The 16,882-nt window shown below is 35.1% G+C and overlaps 1 protein-coding gene across 1 annotated transcript in view; it reads left to right on the forward strand.

Annotated features, from left to right (window-relative positions):
- The window catches only part of CWC27 (CWC27 spliceosome associated cyclophilin), a 192,422-nt gene that overhangs the window by 77,647 nt on the left and 97,893 nt on the right, over positions 1–16,882 (forward strand). Inside the window, exon 11 of the mRNA XM_077897982.1 lies at positions 14,405–14,508. Within this exon, the coding sequence (XP_077754108.1) occupies positions 14,405–14,508 (104 nt within the window). The remainder of the gene's footprint in view (positions 1–14,404; positions 14,509–16,882) is intronic.

Consider the following 16,882-nt stretch of genomic DNA (forward strand, 5'->3'; position numbering starts at 1 on the left):
CTTGCCCCCATGGCCTTTAGGATAGGAAAGAAGTTTTAAAAAACTATGAAAGTTTATATTCCTTCTCCAAAACATCCTTAGTGGCTTAGAGCCATGGAACAGAAGCATATATCGTAGGCTTCAAATGTTTAGTTGGAGAGGTGAGATCAAATGTGAGGAAAATGTTTTTGTAGTGACCTGGACTTGTAGTTTCATCAAATTCATAAAGTGAGTTTGTTTATCCACAGTAATGGATAATTAAATCGCAGTGGAGATTTTTAAGAACCTTTTGTTTAAAGACTGAATACTGTCATTATAGTAGTAAACTTATTAGTACAAATGGGAGTATACTTTATGTTAAATTTCATATGTCTTGCAAATAGAAAAATCTAAATGTAAATGTTGTGTAAGCATTCAGATATGCCACACCTTATCTCCTGTGCTTGACTTAATATACGTTACTAAAATAAGATTTTAAGAGTATTCGGTGAGACCACTGTAGAAATCAAAAATCAGTAAAGATCATGCATTAAGTGTCCTGGGTGTTAGAATATTTTTAATTGATTAACTTCTTAGTTTAACTTTTTTTTTAATTTTGAAAAAGAGTACAGAAGGAACAATGGGCCATAATATCTATCATGGATATTCCAAGGAAATCATTTGAAATAGTCCTCCTAAAAAAGGGAAACTTTTTCTTTTTCTGAACAGAAATAGGTTAATCTTTATAATATGAATTGTTTATAAAATCATCACATGGCGTTGCACTCTACAGAGTTAATCATTGTTTTCATTTTGATAAGACTTTTCTTTGTGTGTGTGTGTCTTTTAAAGATTTATTTATTTGAAAGAGAGAATGAGAGGGTACAAGCAGGGGGAGCAAAATAGGGAGAGGGTGAAGCAGGTTCCCCACTGAGCAGGGAGCCCTATGTGGGGGTCTGTCCCAGGACTCCGAGATCATGACCTGAGCCAAAGGCAGGTGCCTAACTGACTGAGCCACCCAGGCGCCCCTCCTTTTTTGTTTTTTAAGTTTATTGATTGATTGATTGATTGATTGAAGTTACTCCACCCAATGTGGGGCTTGAATTCATGACCCCAAGATCAAGAGTCGCATGGCTCTTCTGACTGAGCCAGCCAAGTGCTCCTATTTTTGTTTTTGTGTGTAGGCATACACACATTTCCAAACACATAATTCTGTATAAATCAAATAATACTCTGTCTTTATTATATAATCTGTGTTATGTAGCATAATTATTTTAAATAGACATTTCCCATTATAAACAGTGTTATAATGAACAGCAGCACATTTTACATTTGTCCAGGTGCTTGAATACTTTTGGCACCTTACAATACATGCCTAGAATTGCTGAGTTAAAGTGTTCACACACTTAGTATTGATACATTTTGCCCATGCTTAAGAGAAATGAATTATTTTTTTAGTGTTAGTGTACTATTTGACATATTTACTGAGTGATAAATATTGCTTATGTGTCAGATTCTGTGCTAGTTTTTTGGGTTACAAAAGTAAAATGACTTGGTTTTATTAGACTAATGTATATTACAAAGAAGTAACAGGCAGTTAAAATATGGTATTGTAAATGTGACAGGATAAATATAGGGAGTGTATTGTGTATTTGTGTACCAGTATTGGAATTCAGAAGTCTCTGCAGAGAAAGCGGCATGGAAACTGAGATCTGAGTGGAAAGGAGGTGAAAGAGAGGAGTTACGGTATAGGCCACAAGGAATAGGTGTCAAAGATTATGATACATTCTAAGAACTAATGGGATTTGAGAATGTGTGGAATGCATGCAAGGGGTGAGGCATCAGAGATAGAGCTAGAGAATAAAGCATAGCTAAGACCATGAAGAACCGTGTAGTAAAGTTAATAAGTATGAGCTTTAAGCATCAAAGGATGCTGTAGCAAAGAATCCATAAGATCAAATGTGAGCTTTAAAAAGTTACCCTGACTCTAGTTGGAGACTGACTTGAAGGCAAGACAAATCAGTGTCCCAAGGTCAAAAGGATGCAGTAAACTTGATCTGGAAAGGCATCTGTACCAAAAGAGTCTAAGCTTGCTCATTAGACTAGGCAAATAGGAAGGGTAATCTTCAAAGTCAGGTAAGTAAGAGCACCATTTATCTAATGGCTCATCTGTCTTGAAAAAGCAAGCAAAGTACTTCTTGGGGAACTTGGGAACTCCCACCCACCCAGTGAGAAGAGTCTGAAATTAAAATTAGAAAAATAAGATATGACATCATTATCACCATCATAATCACCACCACCATCTTTTAGTTACTATCAGAAAGGCTACACTCAGATTAGATTTGATTTTATAGACCTGCAACAGTGTGACTCATTCTCCAGTGGAATAGAAGCTTATGATGTACTTTTTGTCCTCATCACAAATGGTCCAGGAGCCACATGAAAGGGGCTTACAGGTGAAGGAGGGACCCCAGTGTCTCTCCATGCATTAGATAAGAAGGCAGGGCCAACGGTCCCTAAACTTAAAATGGGAAGTTTCAGTGATTTAAAAGGCCCACCCACATGCAACTCCATTTATGAAAGAAACACTGTATAAATAAATGATCCTATAGCACCCAATTTGTGTAATTCTAATCCATGCTGATGAAAGTCTAGTTGAATGCCAGAAAAACTTCTACCTCACTTTCTTCCCTCATTTAATTCATATCATGTACTCTATTTAAAATCATTTGTTCACATTTTCATACTTTTACATAACTTTGAAGTCATTGTGATGTATGTAAAACAAACTTAGCAAGAATACTGTGGGAAAAGGGAAATCTTTAATAAATAATTTACATAATGCTTATTTGTGCTAAGTAGGACCTTTACAAAAATTAACTCATCATTTTTCAGTATCCATTATTTTATCTGTTGCAGTTTTCTTAGTGGTTTTTATTCTTTATGTTACGTTCGAAATGTCTTCCCATAAAAGTTCTCCTCTTCTCTAGCCTCCATATATCTCTCAGATTCCTAGGATTAGTATTCTGATAGCATTTTTCCCTTAGTTTATGACTATGTTTATTTATCCGTTACTACATATTGACTCACAGTGTTTGATACTGTAATAAATGTAGCTCATTAAATTTTTTTCTAAATGTCTTAATTTATTTTTTGTAAAAATGATGCCTACTCATAAAAAATTAAGACCGTATATCAGAGCAAGAAGAAAATAGGAAACCCGAAACAATACACCTACATCCAGAAATAACTATTATTAACAGCAGGTGAACATTATTCCAAACATTTCTTAAACTGAGGACTAGGGGAAAAAGTGATGGTGGTGAATAATAAATCCATTTTAATATGAAACTAAGACCATGTAACTGAAAATTCTATATATACATGCTATTAACATTGACAACATAAAAACAATAATGTAACTAACCCAAATTGGAAAATGGAGGAAGGAAAAAGTGGAAAAAATGTTAAGTATTTTAATTTCCTCAACGTTTAAGTCAGGAAGTTAATCAGTACAGCCTAAAATTGAATCATGTCATTTAAAATAAAATCCAATTTCTTAATATTTCTATGACATTTTTTCATAAAATGGAAGACTTTCTTAGGAAATCCCTGGACACAAGCATTTATATAAATTTAGAATTTTTTTTTTAGTCTTCCATTTAGTATTATGTTAAATTCAAGTAAAATAAAACTAAATTCTTTTTAAAATAAAATGTTTTAATCTTGCTTTTTTTCCTCTTCTTGAGTCACTACCAGAGATGAGGAAACAGGACAGGGCAAACTTCTGCCTTCAGTATTGGAGAGACAGACAGGTGACCACAGGGAATTGCAGCTCACCTTAGCACAAGGAGAAACGGCTATGGAAACAGTGCTGGGATGAGAAGCCTGAACTATAATTGAATTGCTGGAGGCTCTGTGTGGACAAATGTGAGAGCTAAAGACTCCAGGGGGACACAGTTATACAGAGGCCTCCCCACAATATTGTGAGCTATACCTCTGAGAGTTCAACTAAGTTCTTATAGTAAATATAACAGAAAAATCCCTAGTGATTCCTCCAGAAAAGGGTAAAAGGAACCATTTTAAAATATAATGGAATATGGTGTTCTTCTTGCTTGTCTTTAGAGAAAACTAGTTAACTAGAGAGCCTAACCTCCTGGGCAATTATCAGAGCCTAACTTACCTGGGGGAAGGGAAATAGCCAACTCCCTCTAGCTCTATCCCTCCTTATGGGAGAAATGAAACACCTAATTCCAGTTCCCTCTAGCCTTCCATGTGGGAGAAGGAAAACATAAATTCTAGTCAACTGTAGCCATCTTGCCCACACCTAATGGGGGACAAATAAACAAGTCTGAGAAACACTTGTGAAGTCATAGTCCAGAGGTATAGGATAACTAAAAGACTAATATCTAATCATGGTACTATTGGGCATCCCCTCCCACACCTCACTACCACATTATTAAAGGCCTACTTATAACAATTCCTTTTACCTAATATATCATGAATGGCTACCAGGAAAAAAATTACAGGGCATACCAAAAGGCAAAAGACACAATTTGAAGAGATGGAGCAAGCATCAGCACCAGATATGGCAAGGATGTTGGAATTATCAGATTGCGAATTTGAAACAACCATCATTAATATGCTAAGAGCTCTACTGGTTAAAGTAGACCACATGAAAGGACAGACAGGTAATGTAGGCAGGGAGATGAAGACCAAAATGATGAGAAGGAACCAAAAAGAAATCTTACAGATCAAAAACACTGTAAGAGAAGTGAAGAATGCTTTTCATTGGGCTTACTAGTAGCCTAGACACAGAGGAAAGAATCTCTGAGCGAGAGGATATATATCAATAGATTCTTTGAAGACCAAAAACCTAGGAGAACAAAGACTGAACAAAATAGAACAGAATATCCAAGGACTGTGGAACAATTGCAAAAGATGTAACATGCATATTGGGAATACTGTACTTTTAATGAGACCTATGATCATACATACTTTTTTGGGCAGTCACATCGTGGTGTTGACTCAGATTGTGCTGTTAGCTAAATGCCAATCGGTCTTGTATATTACTGCTGCTAGTACTTCTTCTACCTCCTGGCCCACCCATTTATCCTACACCTGTATTGGTTTGTCTTCTGCTTTATACTCAAGGCAGCATGATAAGCCAGAAAGTGGGTAAGCACCTATTTTATAGTATATTAGTAGAAATATATCCCAAGCTTAACTTTGACCTGTTATTTTGCATTCTTGAAATAGTTAAGCTAGTTACAACTAATCCATAATCATTTTTGTTTAAGCATTAAGCCATTATTTGTCCTTTGCTTTTATTTTTTTTAAATGTTTTATTTTTTTTAATATTTTATTTTTTATTTATTCATGATAGTCACACAGAGAGAGACAGAGAGGCAGAGACACAGGCAGAGGGAGAAGCAGGCTCCATGCAGGGAGCCTGACGTGGGATTCGATCCCGGGTCTCTAGGATCGCGCTCCGGGCCAAAGGCAGGCACCAAACCGCTGCGCCACCCAGGGATCCCCCTGTCCTTTGCTTTTAATGACAATAATGAAAGACATCATTTTATATTGAATAAGTCCATGACTAGTTTTACAATATGCCCAGCTACTTGCTCTATCAAAGAAAACGGTGAATTTAATTTTAAGTGATTTATCCATGTTTATGCTGGTTTTTTAAATCATTCATTCATTCATTCATTTATTTATTTATTTATTTATTTATTTATTTGTTTAGGGGAGGGATCGCACACAGGCACATGGGGGGAGGGGCAGAGAAAGAGAATCTTCCAGCAGACTCCCCACTAAGCAATGAGCCAGCCCAACATAGGACTGATTTCCAGGACCCATGAGATCATGACCTGAGCTGAAGGCAAGAGTAGAATGCTTAACCTCATTGAATCACCCAGGTGCCTCTATCCTGATGTTTTAAGATCAATTTGTGGTGTTCTGTATTTTGATGATGATATGTCTACATTTGGATTTTCTTTTTATTTATCTTGCTTGAATTCATTGAGCTTCCTGAATCTAAAGACTATTATTTTTCATCAGTTTTGGAAAAATTCTCAGGCGTTGTCTCAATTTCAGTTTCTGTTTTTTCTTTCTGCAGTTCCACTTATAATGGACTTTCTCACTCTGTCTTCCTTTCTTTTAACTTCCTACAGTTGTTGATTTTTTTTCTCTGTTTTGTATCCTATGTTATGTGTGTTTTCAGATATATCTGATTCACTCAGTCTCTTTTTTTCATCTATTCACTAGTTCATTGAGTTTAACTATTTTCTTTATCACTTTTGAAGGTTGTTCTGATTCTTCTTCCAGTCATTGATGTAGATTTTGTATTCAATTTTTTATTCTCTCCATGTGATAAATATACTTGTTTTATTTTTACAGTCTAAAGTTTTGAGGGTCAAGTTCTATTATTATTTGTTGTTCCTTTGATTCTCACAATGCCTTATTTCCTTGTATATTGGGAAATCTTTTTATTGGGAGGTTTTGTTTGTTTGTTTGTTTGTTTGTTTTTTAAAGAACTCTTCAGAGTCCTTTGAAATCTGACTGAAAATTTCTTCCTTCAGAGAGAATTTGCCTTTTGTTGCAACAGGCACATTACAGTATAATAGCTCACTAGTGGGTTTTGTTGTTGTTGTTTTAAGATTTTATTTATTTATTTGAGAAAGAGCATTGAGCGGGGGGAGGGGCAGAAGGAGAAGGAGAAGCAGACTCCCCACTGAGCAGGGAGCCTGATGTGGGGCTCAATCCCAGGACCCTTGGATCATGACCTGAGCTAAAGTCAAATTCTTAACCTACTGAGCCACTCGGGAACCCTTGATTAAAAATCCTCCTTAGATATCCTGAGAATATTAGCTTGAGAGTCTGCTTACCTGCATGGACCTGAAAGAGACAACCTTCTTTATAGTCTTCCTGTGTTTTTTTTTAGTAGATATGTTTATTCTGAGCTTTCCAATAAGTGGAGAATCGTTAAATTTATGTGTAGGAGTATACTTCGATCCTCATGACTAAAGCCCCATGTTAAAACCTACAATCCTGGGTTACTAAGACCACTTAACTCAGAGTACCCCAATAATAGTTGCCGTGCTTCTTGCTCTGGTTCTCAGTCTTCTTATTTTTCAACCCCTTGGTTTTTAGCAAACTAAGCTATGTATTTAAAGAGCTAAGTTATGCATGTATTACATTTTTATAAATGTATTCAGCTATTTAAATCTATTCAGCTCTTCTGAGTGTTTGATTGCAAGAAAATTTTCAGGTTTCCTTGTATGTTGCCTTACTGGAAATGGAAATCTCATGTTTTTCATATTGAGTTAATATCATTTGTAAAGTTGGATTGTGGAATAGACATATGGCTAAAGACCGAATTTCTGCCACAACAAATTTACTCCACTTCTGTGAAATATTAGCTAAGCCAAGATTTTGCCGTAAAATAACATGCTTGATTCTGAACTTCTTACTTGGTTTTAGACAGAATAGCAATACCACCTACTGTTATGGACATTTTATGATTTTGTGCAGGATTCACTGTTTAGGCTTTTTGGAAAAGAATAAAACTTTCTAAGATGTGAAGGAGACCTTATAAGATTAATGGCAATCTACATCAGATGTGTAAACTTTTTATTTAGAAATAAATGTGATCTTTCACATGAAATGAGTAAGATTTTAAGTCTGAAGGCTATATGCAGGTGCATTTAGACTCCTTCTTTCCAAATTGCAGTCTTCTATTCCTACATATTGGTGTAACAGATTATGAAAGACATGTAGAGCATTATATCTCTCAGAGTACACCCTTCATCTTTTGATAGATGCCTTCTAAGATCACGTAGACTAAAAGTAAGGTAGGTTCTCTGTTAGCCTACCTCACAGAATTTGTAAATATATGTACTTTTCTTGACTAGTTAATTCTTCACCTTCTCAACTAGATTATAATGAAAAAAAGAAAAGCAGTTCAGTTCCAAGTGTTTAGTAACCAGAGTTAGAATATGGGAATTTTGTAATTTTTAGATTTTTTGAACTGTTGCATTTTTCATTTTCATAGCATATGGTATTTAATCCAAGCAGTGCATCAAACCCAAAAACTTATCAGTAAGCTTTTGAAATCTATGCATTCATGAGAAAAATAAAAGAATTTGCCATTTTAATCTCTAGTTAGCCTAATGTCTCAGTTCATCAGTAATTGATTCTGTAAATAGTAAAAACAGAAATGGTGTTTGTGGTGGGGATGAGAAAAATAGTGATAATAGAAGCAAACCAATGTTGAGTACATATTCTGGGCCAAGCATCATGTTAACTATGCTAAGCAATTTCTATGGAATTGTATTCATTTCTTACAGCCTTACTATTTTTCACATTTTGAGTTGCAGAAACTGAGACTCAAATTGCTTTAACCTAGTTGTCTAAGGCCAGACTGCTGGTACTAGGTAAACATACAGTCGGTTTCCCTGATTTAATATAATAGGTTAGCTATTTCCTGAATATATGTATATATTTTCACAATTCATGTGTATACTACAACATATTATGATACCTTCTGATCCATGCTAAACCTCCATTCCCCGCGTCTGCTGATGATACTATAAGGCTAAAAATCGTGCCATACATCTGTAGTTTTAATGGATCTGATAGGCCATTATTATGCTATTTTATTATTTCATCAACAGCCAAGCCGTTGTTTCATTACAAGCAGATTCGGTATCTTTGTTTTAAGGCAGCAGACTGAAAACCATGAAGGGTGTACTGTTTGCTTTGCAATCATTTCCATGTGTTATGAATTCTTATCAGATGTTAGGAAATAGCAGGCATAAGCTAACTGCAAATACTGTATCTATGGTCCAAGAAACAATGATCTGTAATGGACATATGTTTAGCTGTCAGCTTGCTTAATAACATCTCTAAACAAATTCATTTATTGTCCATTGTCCACTTCATTTTCATAAAGTTCTTTTCAAAAGCCGTCAAACATAAGGTCCTTTTTCTTTTCTTTTCTTTTTTTTTTTGGAGGTGAATGTTAGAAAAGGCCAGTGTTGGAGTTCATCACCCTAATATTAAGATACTTCTCATGGTATAAGAAAAAAGAACAGATATAACTCAGAATTTTCCTAAGGCACATTCCTGGAATAAAGAAAAGAAAAGCATCTGGGAGGGCGCCTGGGTAGCCCAGTTGTTTAAGCATCTAACTCTTGTTTTCAGATCAGGTCATGATCTCAGGGTTGTGAGATCGATCTCCACATCAGGTTCCACACTCTTTTAGGGAGTCTGTTTGGGATTCTCTTCTCTTTCCCTCTCCTGTTGCCCCTTCCCCCACTCATGCTCACTCTCACTCTCTCTAAAATAAATAAATAAAATATTTTTTTTAAAGCATCTGGGGAAAAATAAAAACTGAAAATTATGCAAGGTAAGTGTTGTTGCTATTTTAAATCTTCAACCTCAAGTTGAAAAGCTGCACAATTTAAAACATTGCAAGCTTTTAACTACTTCTATAAAGTGATATGAACAGTCTGATGAAAATACACACTTTATAGTTATAAAAACTTTCCTGTGTAGTTACTTATTCATAGTGTCTTCTGTATAAAAAACATTCAGCTTAAGAATCAGGTATTCAGGGATCCCTGGGTGGCGCAGCGGTTTGGAGCCTGCCTTTGCCCCAGGGCGCGATCCTGGAGACCCGGGATCGAATCCCACGTCAGGCTCCCGGTGCATGGAGCCTGCTTCTCCCTCTGCCTATGTCTCTGCTTCTCTCTCTCTCTCTGTGCGACTATCATAAATAAAATAAAAATTAAAAAAAAAAAAAAAGAATCAGGTATTCAAGTCTAAATGTACTGTTCATTCAGTGAATAATTAGCAAACTAAGTAAGAAACCACATAAAGAATCCGGAGTCTGTATGTATCATGTTTACAGTTCCATTATTAACTTGGGCAATATTGAAGATTATATTCCAGAGAATATAAGATTGGGAACCCTAAAATTAGACTGTGACCTAAGAACTACTTTAAAAGCTTGCACTTCATTCCAGGAGTTATGTATTCCACAAGTACCAACAGATAGTGTTGTTTCAGTAGTCTGAAAGATTTTAACACTGTTGTAAATTCTGAATCATTTGAAAAATTCAACATAATGAAGCAATTTTGAATCATCTTATAGACCTTCCCTTTTCTGTCTCACTTTATCTTTTTTGAGTTTTTATTCATCCTTATTCAGTTTGTATGTTATTATGGCTCCTTCAATAGTGCATCCAAGCCTTCGGCTATTTAAGGATAGATCTTTAGAAGCTGGCATTATGTGTGCATTGCCCTTTATAAAAATTGTGAACAGAGTTGATCTTCACATATAGTAGAAGTAACATTTATTTATAGTAACTAACATAATAAAGAAATATGGCTACATCACAAACAACCCTTAACTGTAGTGCTATTTTCAACATGATCTAAAGAATAGAAGCTACCATCTTTTGAACATGTATTGGGTGCCCAATATTTTAAATATCTTACCTCCATTTTATATTTGAAGAAACTGAGTCTTGGAGAAGTTAAGTAATTATTCTTAGGTCACTCAGATAATAAGTAATAGAGTTAATTTTTAAATTAGGACTTTCTGAATTCAAAACTAATATTTTGATAATTGCACTTTACTGCCTCTGTCAGCTTATACTGTCACTGCCTCTCATTCTTTGCATATTTCAAATGACTCTCATAACTAGTTTGTTTAGCTATCATGCAGCATTTCCTATTCAATTTCAAAATAATCTTCCCCTCAAAGACCTTAGTATTCAGAAAACATCATCTAAATGTCTGAATTACTTTCCAAATTAAATTCTTTCAAATAGTATAATAAAAAGATAATGGTATTTAGTGGATAAAGCAAAGATGTGGTTACTATTCCCTGTGCTCGTATAACTTCAAGAAATAGGAAGTAATTACATTTATCTGAGGAATACACAATGAGAGCCTAAATTAGGCATGGATGTTGAGAATCAAGAGGAGTAGTTCTATATAAGACAGATCGGAAAGGGATCCCTGGGTGGCACAGTGGTTTGGCGCCTGCCTTTGGCCCAGGGCGCGATCCTGGAGACCCGGGATCGAATCCCACGTCGGGCTCCCGGTGCATGGAGCCTGCTTCTCCCTCTGCCTGTGTCTCTGCCTCTCTCTCTCTCTCTCTCTCTCTCTCTGTGACTATCATAAATAAATAAAAAATTAAAAAAAAAAAAAAGACAGATCGGAAAATGATATACTTCGACAGTGATTCAGTGAAAGGGTAGGGAAACAATCCCAGAGGAAGTTTAAAGTCTAGTCATTAGGAGGAAAATGGTTCCACAATCGAATAGGGACTTGGGGGAAAGGAACAGATTTGGGCAGGGAGGAGATGTCTTCAAGTTTGAACACAGGAAGTTTGTAATTATGCAGTGTCTAGCCTCCACTATCCATCTAGATCTGGGCCCTTGAAATGTGGCTATTTTAATCTGAGATGTTCTGTAAGTGTAAAATACATACCAGATTTAGAACATTCAGTACAAAAAAGAATATAAAATATTGTATTATATTTTGATATTGGTTGCATGTTGAAATGACATTTTGGACATACTAAATTATTGAGGTAAGATAAATTTTTAAAATTAATTTAACTTGTTTTCTTTTACCATTTTTTTAAATGTCATTGCTAGGAAACTTAAAATTGCATGTATGTCTTACCTTATATTTCTTTTGGGCAGCACTAATGTACATGAAGATTTATAACAGAAAGCAGGCCCAGGAGCACCTGGATGGCTCAGTCAGTTAAGCGCCTGCGTTCAGCTTGGGTTATGGTCCTAAGGTCCTGGGATCGAGCCTCATGTTGAGCTCAGTGGGGAGCCTGCTTTTTCCCTTCCCTCTGCCCCTCCCCTTGCTTGTTCTCTCTCCCTCAAATACATAAATAAAATCTTTTTTTTTTTTTTAATGCAGGACTAAAAAATCAGGGCAAAACATCTAGATTTGGAAATAACTTATATAAAAATGACATTTGATGTTATGAGGTTAGATAAAAATGCCAGTGTACAGGGTATAGAAATGAGAAAAATGCCAAGAATGATAGGTCGAGAACAGAAGGAGTAATTAAGAGAATAAGAATTGGAGAATCACAACTAAAGTGGTACATAGTCTGATTAGAATAGAATTTCAAGAAGGAAGGAGGGGTTAATATTGAATGACAAAAAAGCCGAAGAGGAAAAGAAAGACTGAGAAAAGGCCATTGAACTTAGTTGATTCAGAAGCAGTCTCAGTAGAGTATAAGGAGGATAGATTGCAAGAGATTAAGAAGTTTGAGGTTGATAAAGTAAACTCTATACATAAACTGTTCATTCAGGCAAGGAATCCCCTGGTGAAGATATCATCACTTGATTGGAGCAGAATCCAGGGAAATTTGAGTATGTTGTTTGGCTGAATGAAAGGATCAGTGAAGCAGGCGTGCTTGGAGTTGTAAGGAAGAGAAGATCATTGCTATCGGGCGGTTTTTACGTACTAGATCCCAAACTTACACGCATATTGGAATCACCTGGGGAACTTGTTACAAGGGCAAATTCCCAGGCAATATCTCACATCTAACAAAATCATATTCTCTGGAGCCTTGTCTCAGAGCATGTTGTAAACAAGTTCTTCTAGGTGATTATGGCATGTTCATAAGAGCAAACAAGAAGATTAACGGTGCTGGTGAAGATATCAGTGAAACAGCCAACCATATCTAAAATGGATAGAGAGCCTGGTGGGTAAGAATAGGGCTGATGGATTATGAACTGTGAAAGTGTTAGCTTTCATTTTAATATGAATGAGCACAGGTTCAATAAGGATGAAAGACAAAGTTAAAAAGGAAATAGATTTTGATCAGAGGAGGAAGTTTCAGAATCCAGGATCTTGGAGGCCAAGCAGATAGAAAACATGACTATATGTGTTGGATGTAGATAAGAGGTCAAAAGAACTGAGTAATGCACTTTGGTAACTGATACAGGACAATGGCTTTTTTTTTTTTTTTTTAAGATTTTATTTATTTGGGAGAGAGAGCACAAGCAGGGGGTAGAGGGGGAGGGAGAAGCAGGCTTTCCACTGAGCAGGGAACATAATGTGGGGCTCAGGACCCCAGGCTCATGACCTGAGCTGAAGGCAGACGCTTAACCAACTGAGCCACTCAGGTGCCCTTAAGACAGTGATTTAAACGAGGAAAAAAATGTATAAGATTTGGGGATCAAGGGGATCCCTGGGTGGCGCAGCGGTTTGGCACCTGCCTTTGGCCCAGGGCGCGATCCTGGTAGACCTGGGGTCGAATCCCACATCGGGCTCCCGGTGCATGGAGCCTGCTTATTCTCCCTCTGCCTGTGTCTCTGCCTCTCTCTCTCTCTCTCACTGTGTGCCTATCATAAATAAAAAAAAAAAAAAAAAGATTTGGGGATCAAGAAGAAACACAAAGGTTGTCAGTATGGAGCTATTTAGACTTAAGATTTCACAAAATCTTTCAGCTTTTGTGAAAGATGGCTTGAGTATCTTTTAGACCTTCTCCAAACTTGTTAACCTACTCAAGTTTACAATGTTCTTTGAATATCTGTTATTCTAAAAAAAAAATAAAATAAATAAAAAAAAAAATAAAAAAAAAAAAGAATATCTGTTATTCACTCTAGCTTTTACTGAAATAGAGTGGATGCCTGACATTCACAGATAGGAAATGCAAAGTTTTGACAGGCCACAAATGACCCTAAGGTTTCATGTCATGGGTACAGAGCATAGGAATGTGAATCTCCCCTAAAACTGGCGTGTAGAAACCAGTCATGTAGGGACTTGTAACAGTCAGTATTACATCTCAGTTTACCTTTAATATATGATTGTATTAATAATCAGAATACGTCAGCCTGCTAGATTTCACACAAAGGGTAGAATTGTGGTATTGAGTGTGTTAAAAACTAGTTGAGTTTTAAAAATTCAGTTTAAAACATTTTAGCACTGCACCTAGCATGGAATTGCTTAATAAATGGTAGCTTCTGGTGCCAGTTCAGGGATTCATCAAGTTTTAAAGCCACATCTTTTTGTATATGTCCGGGTTTAGCAAATAGAATTTCTATTAAAGTTTTGTTTTGATTCAGGATCTCCAAGATTTATTACACTGAAACTAGAATGTTAAATTTGCAGGTGAATTAGGAGAAAAGTGGATCATTTATCACTTACCTGTTTCTGTTTTATATATTTGAAAGGGATTTTTTTATAGGTAATTCATATTGCTATTATGAAAAATTGCAGCTTTTACCATATTCTTTATCTGTGTGTCCATATCATAATACACATGTAAGAAGCAAAATGAATTACATTTTGTTTCTCTTAGATACTTAGTGTACCTGAAAACCAATAATCCTGTTTTTGCTAGACAGTTTTCTTTCTCACTGTATTATATACTTACATAACTGTTTTTGGTTTATAGTGATGAACTCAGAAAAGAAGCAAGACAGTTAAAGCGGGAACTCTTAGCAGCAAAACAAAAAAAAGTAGAAAATGCAGCAAAACAAGCAGAAAGGAAAAGTGAAGGTAAGGATATTTATCAGGTGTTTATTTTCATTTGGTACATATCTTTCTTCCCTCAATCTCTTCTTCCTTCCTTTTCTTTCCCTTTTCATTCCTTCCTGAGTTTTGCTTTTTTTTTTTTTTTTTAAATACTTTTTTTTTTTTTTTGACAGCCAACAAAATAAATTTCTAGTTAGGATTTTGTCTAAGAAGTAAATTCAGTCAAACATGATCATAAGTATTATTCTAAAAAGCGTAGTGAAAACTAACAGAGATTTGACATCAGACAAAATGTAACTGCCATAACATAGTTCACAAGAATGGAGTGTTCGTTTTTTATATTGTATATATATACCCTTTAAAACATTAAGAAAAGCATTTAGGTGCTATGTTTGTAATAACTTCAGTAAACATTTGTGCATTGCTTTGAATAATATGAAATTAAAGTCTTGTTTATGTTAAGACACTGAAAATCTAAAATACTAATAAATAAAGCTCATCAGAAACATTCAAAATAATATCCTGCTATTAATACAGGTTAAATGTGTTCTTTGTTTTACTATTTTTATGAAACTAAGAGGGCTTTTAAAAAAGCTGTTTCACTGATGATCTTTAATTTAAAACTGTTTCATCTATAGAAAGTGTAATGTTCAATTTCCAAATTCACAGATTGGAACCCTCTGTTATCTTGTCCCAATAATAAATTATATTGTATATTCAATGAACATGATGAGAAATTTTATTGTTAGCTTTAATAATATATACTAAATTTGGCTTAACAAATCTGTTTTATGCATATATCTTCCATAAACTCATGCTGTTTGGATACCAAGAAGTAATGTTTATCTACTAGGTTCTTGTTGTAACAGATACTGGAGATATATCAAAGAATAGGATGCCACATCTGGCCTTAAAGATTACATATTCTGATACAGATCAGCGGTACAGCATTTGACCATAGGCAGTATTTATTTTTAAGTAGCTCAAGTAATACCACATAACTATCTAAAGGACATAGTTCTTAGGTTATTTGCACCATATCCCCCACTGACTGACTGTAAAGTGTCAAAGTAAACACAAGTACTTAATGAAAAATTCAAAGTCATTGATTTGAATGAAACTAAAAAAATTAACTCATCATAATGCCACAAAATATAAGCTAAATTTAAAGGAAAGGATAAACTTATGTGTGACTAGGTCATGTAGGTAAAGTATAACCCAGAACAGAAACCAGCTATATTGGCAGTACTGAGATTTCAAAGAAGTACAGTGAGGGTTATTTTATTTTTAAGTTTAGACATAATTTTCTCAGAGTACTGTTCCGTATAATTAAAAACATTTTGAATATATGGAAATAATTCCTTTCAACCAGAAAAAGCTTTTACTTGAACTTTTAATTCATCTTTGAGCTAATAATTATTAGTATGCCCATGTCTCAAGAACCCTGCAGGGCCAGAGGTATGAAGTTGGCAAAAAATGGATGGTTCTTGCCTTTTGTATTATGATCTAATAGAGGAGTGAGAGAATTGGAAATAGATAATCACTGTAATAGTGTTCTATAGTTAAGGCTTATATTAGATATAAACAGTGCTGTTTTAGTTTGTTTATCTGCATTTGAAAGGTTTTAAAGAATGAGTTGAATCTTAGAATGATTTCTTAACACGAAAGAGAAGATTCTTCTAGGGCTTCTAGATTCTTCCAGAGCTTATTTCAGTCTATTTATGAGAAAGTTAACCATGTTAAAATCTTATTTTATGCCATAATTAGAAAATTATATTAGTAATTACCTCTCTGAATTTAATTTTCCTCGTATCTTCCAGAAATACCTGGATTTTCCTTAAATCTCAATGTCAGCTAATATTAGCTTCCACAAAAAATAAGGCATTTTATTTATTTATTTTTGATTGTTTTATTTTGAAATAATTTTAGACCTACAGAGAAGTTACAGAGTTCCCATATTCCTCTAATGTTAAGGTCTTATACAACCATAGTACAATGATTAAAACCAAACATTGGTTTTGACTAACTATGGACCTTATTAGAATTTCACCAATTTTCCCACTAACGACTTTTTTCTCTCCTATTTTTCCATCCAGAATCCCATATTGCATTTAGTCATCATGTCTTTCCTTAGTCTCCTCTGATCTGTGACAGTTCCTCAATCTTTCCTTGTCTTTCATGTCCTTGACACTTTGAAGAGTCCTGGTTAGATACCTTGTGAAATTGTCTTATTTGAGTTTGTCTAATGTTCTCTCATGATTAGATTAAGGTTATGCATTTTTTTGGCAAGACTGCCACAGAAATGATATGTCCTTTCCAGTGCATTATAAAGCTATCTATTGTCTTTTTAGTCTTGATACCACCTGGATCACTAGTGTTTAAAGAAATGTCTGTTGAG

Source organism: Canis aureus, chromosome 5 (assembly GCF_053574225.1).
Source record: "Canis aureus isolate CA01 chromosome 5, VMU_Caureus_v.1.0, whole genome shotgun sequence".
NCBI lineage: Eukaryota > Metazoa > Chordata > Mammalia > Carnivora > Canidae > Canis > Canis aureus.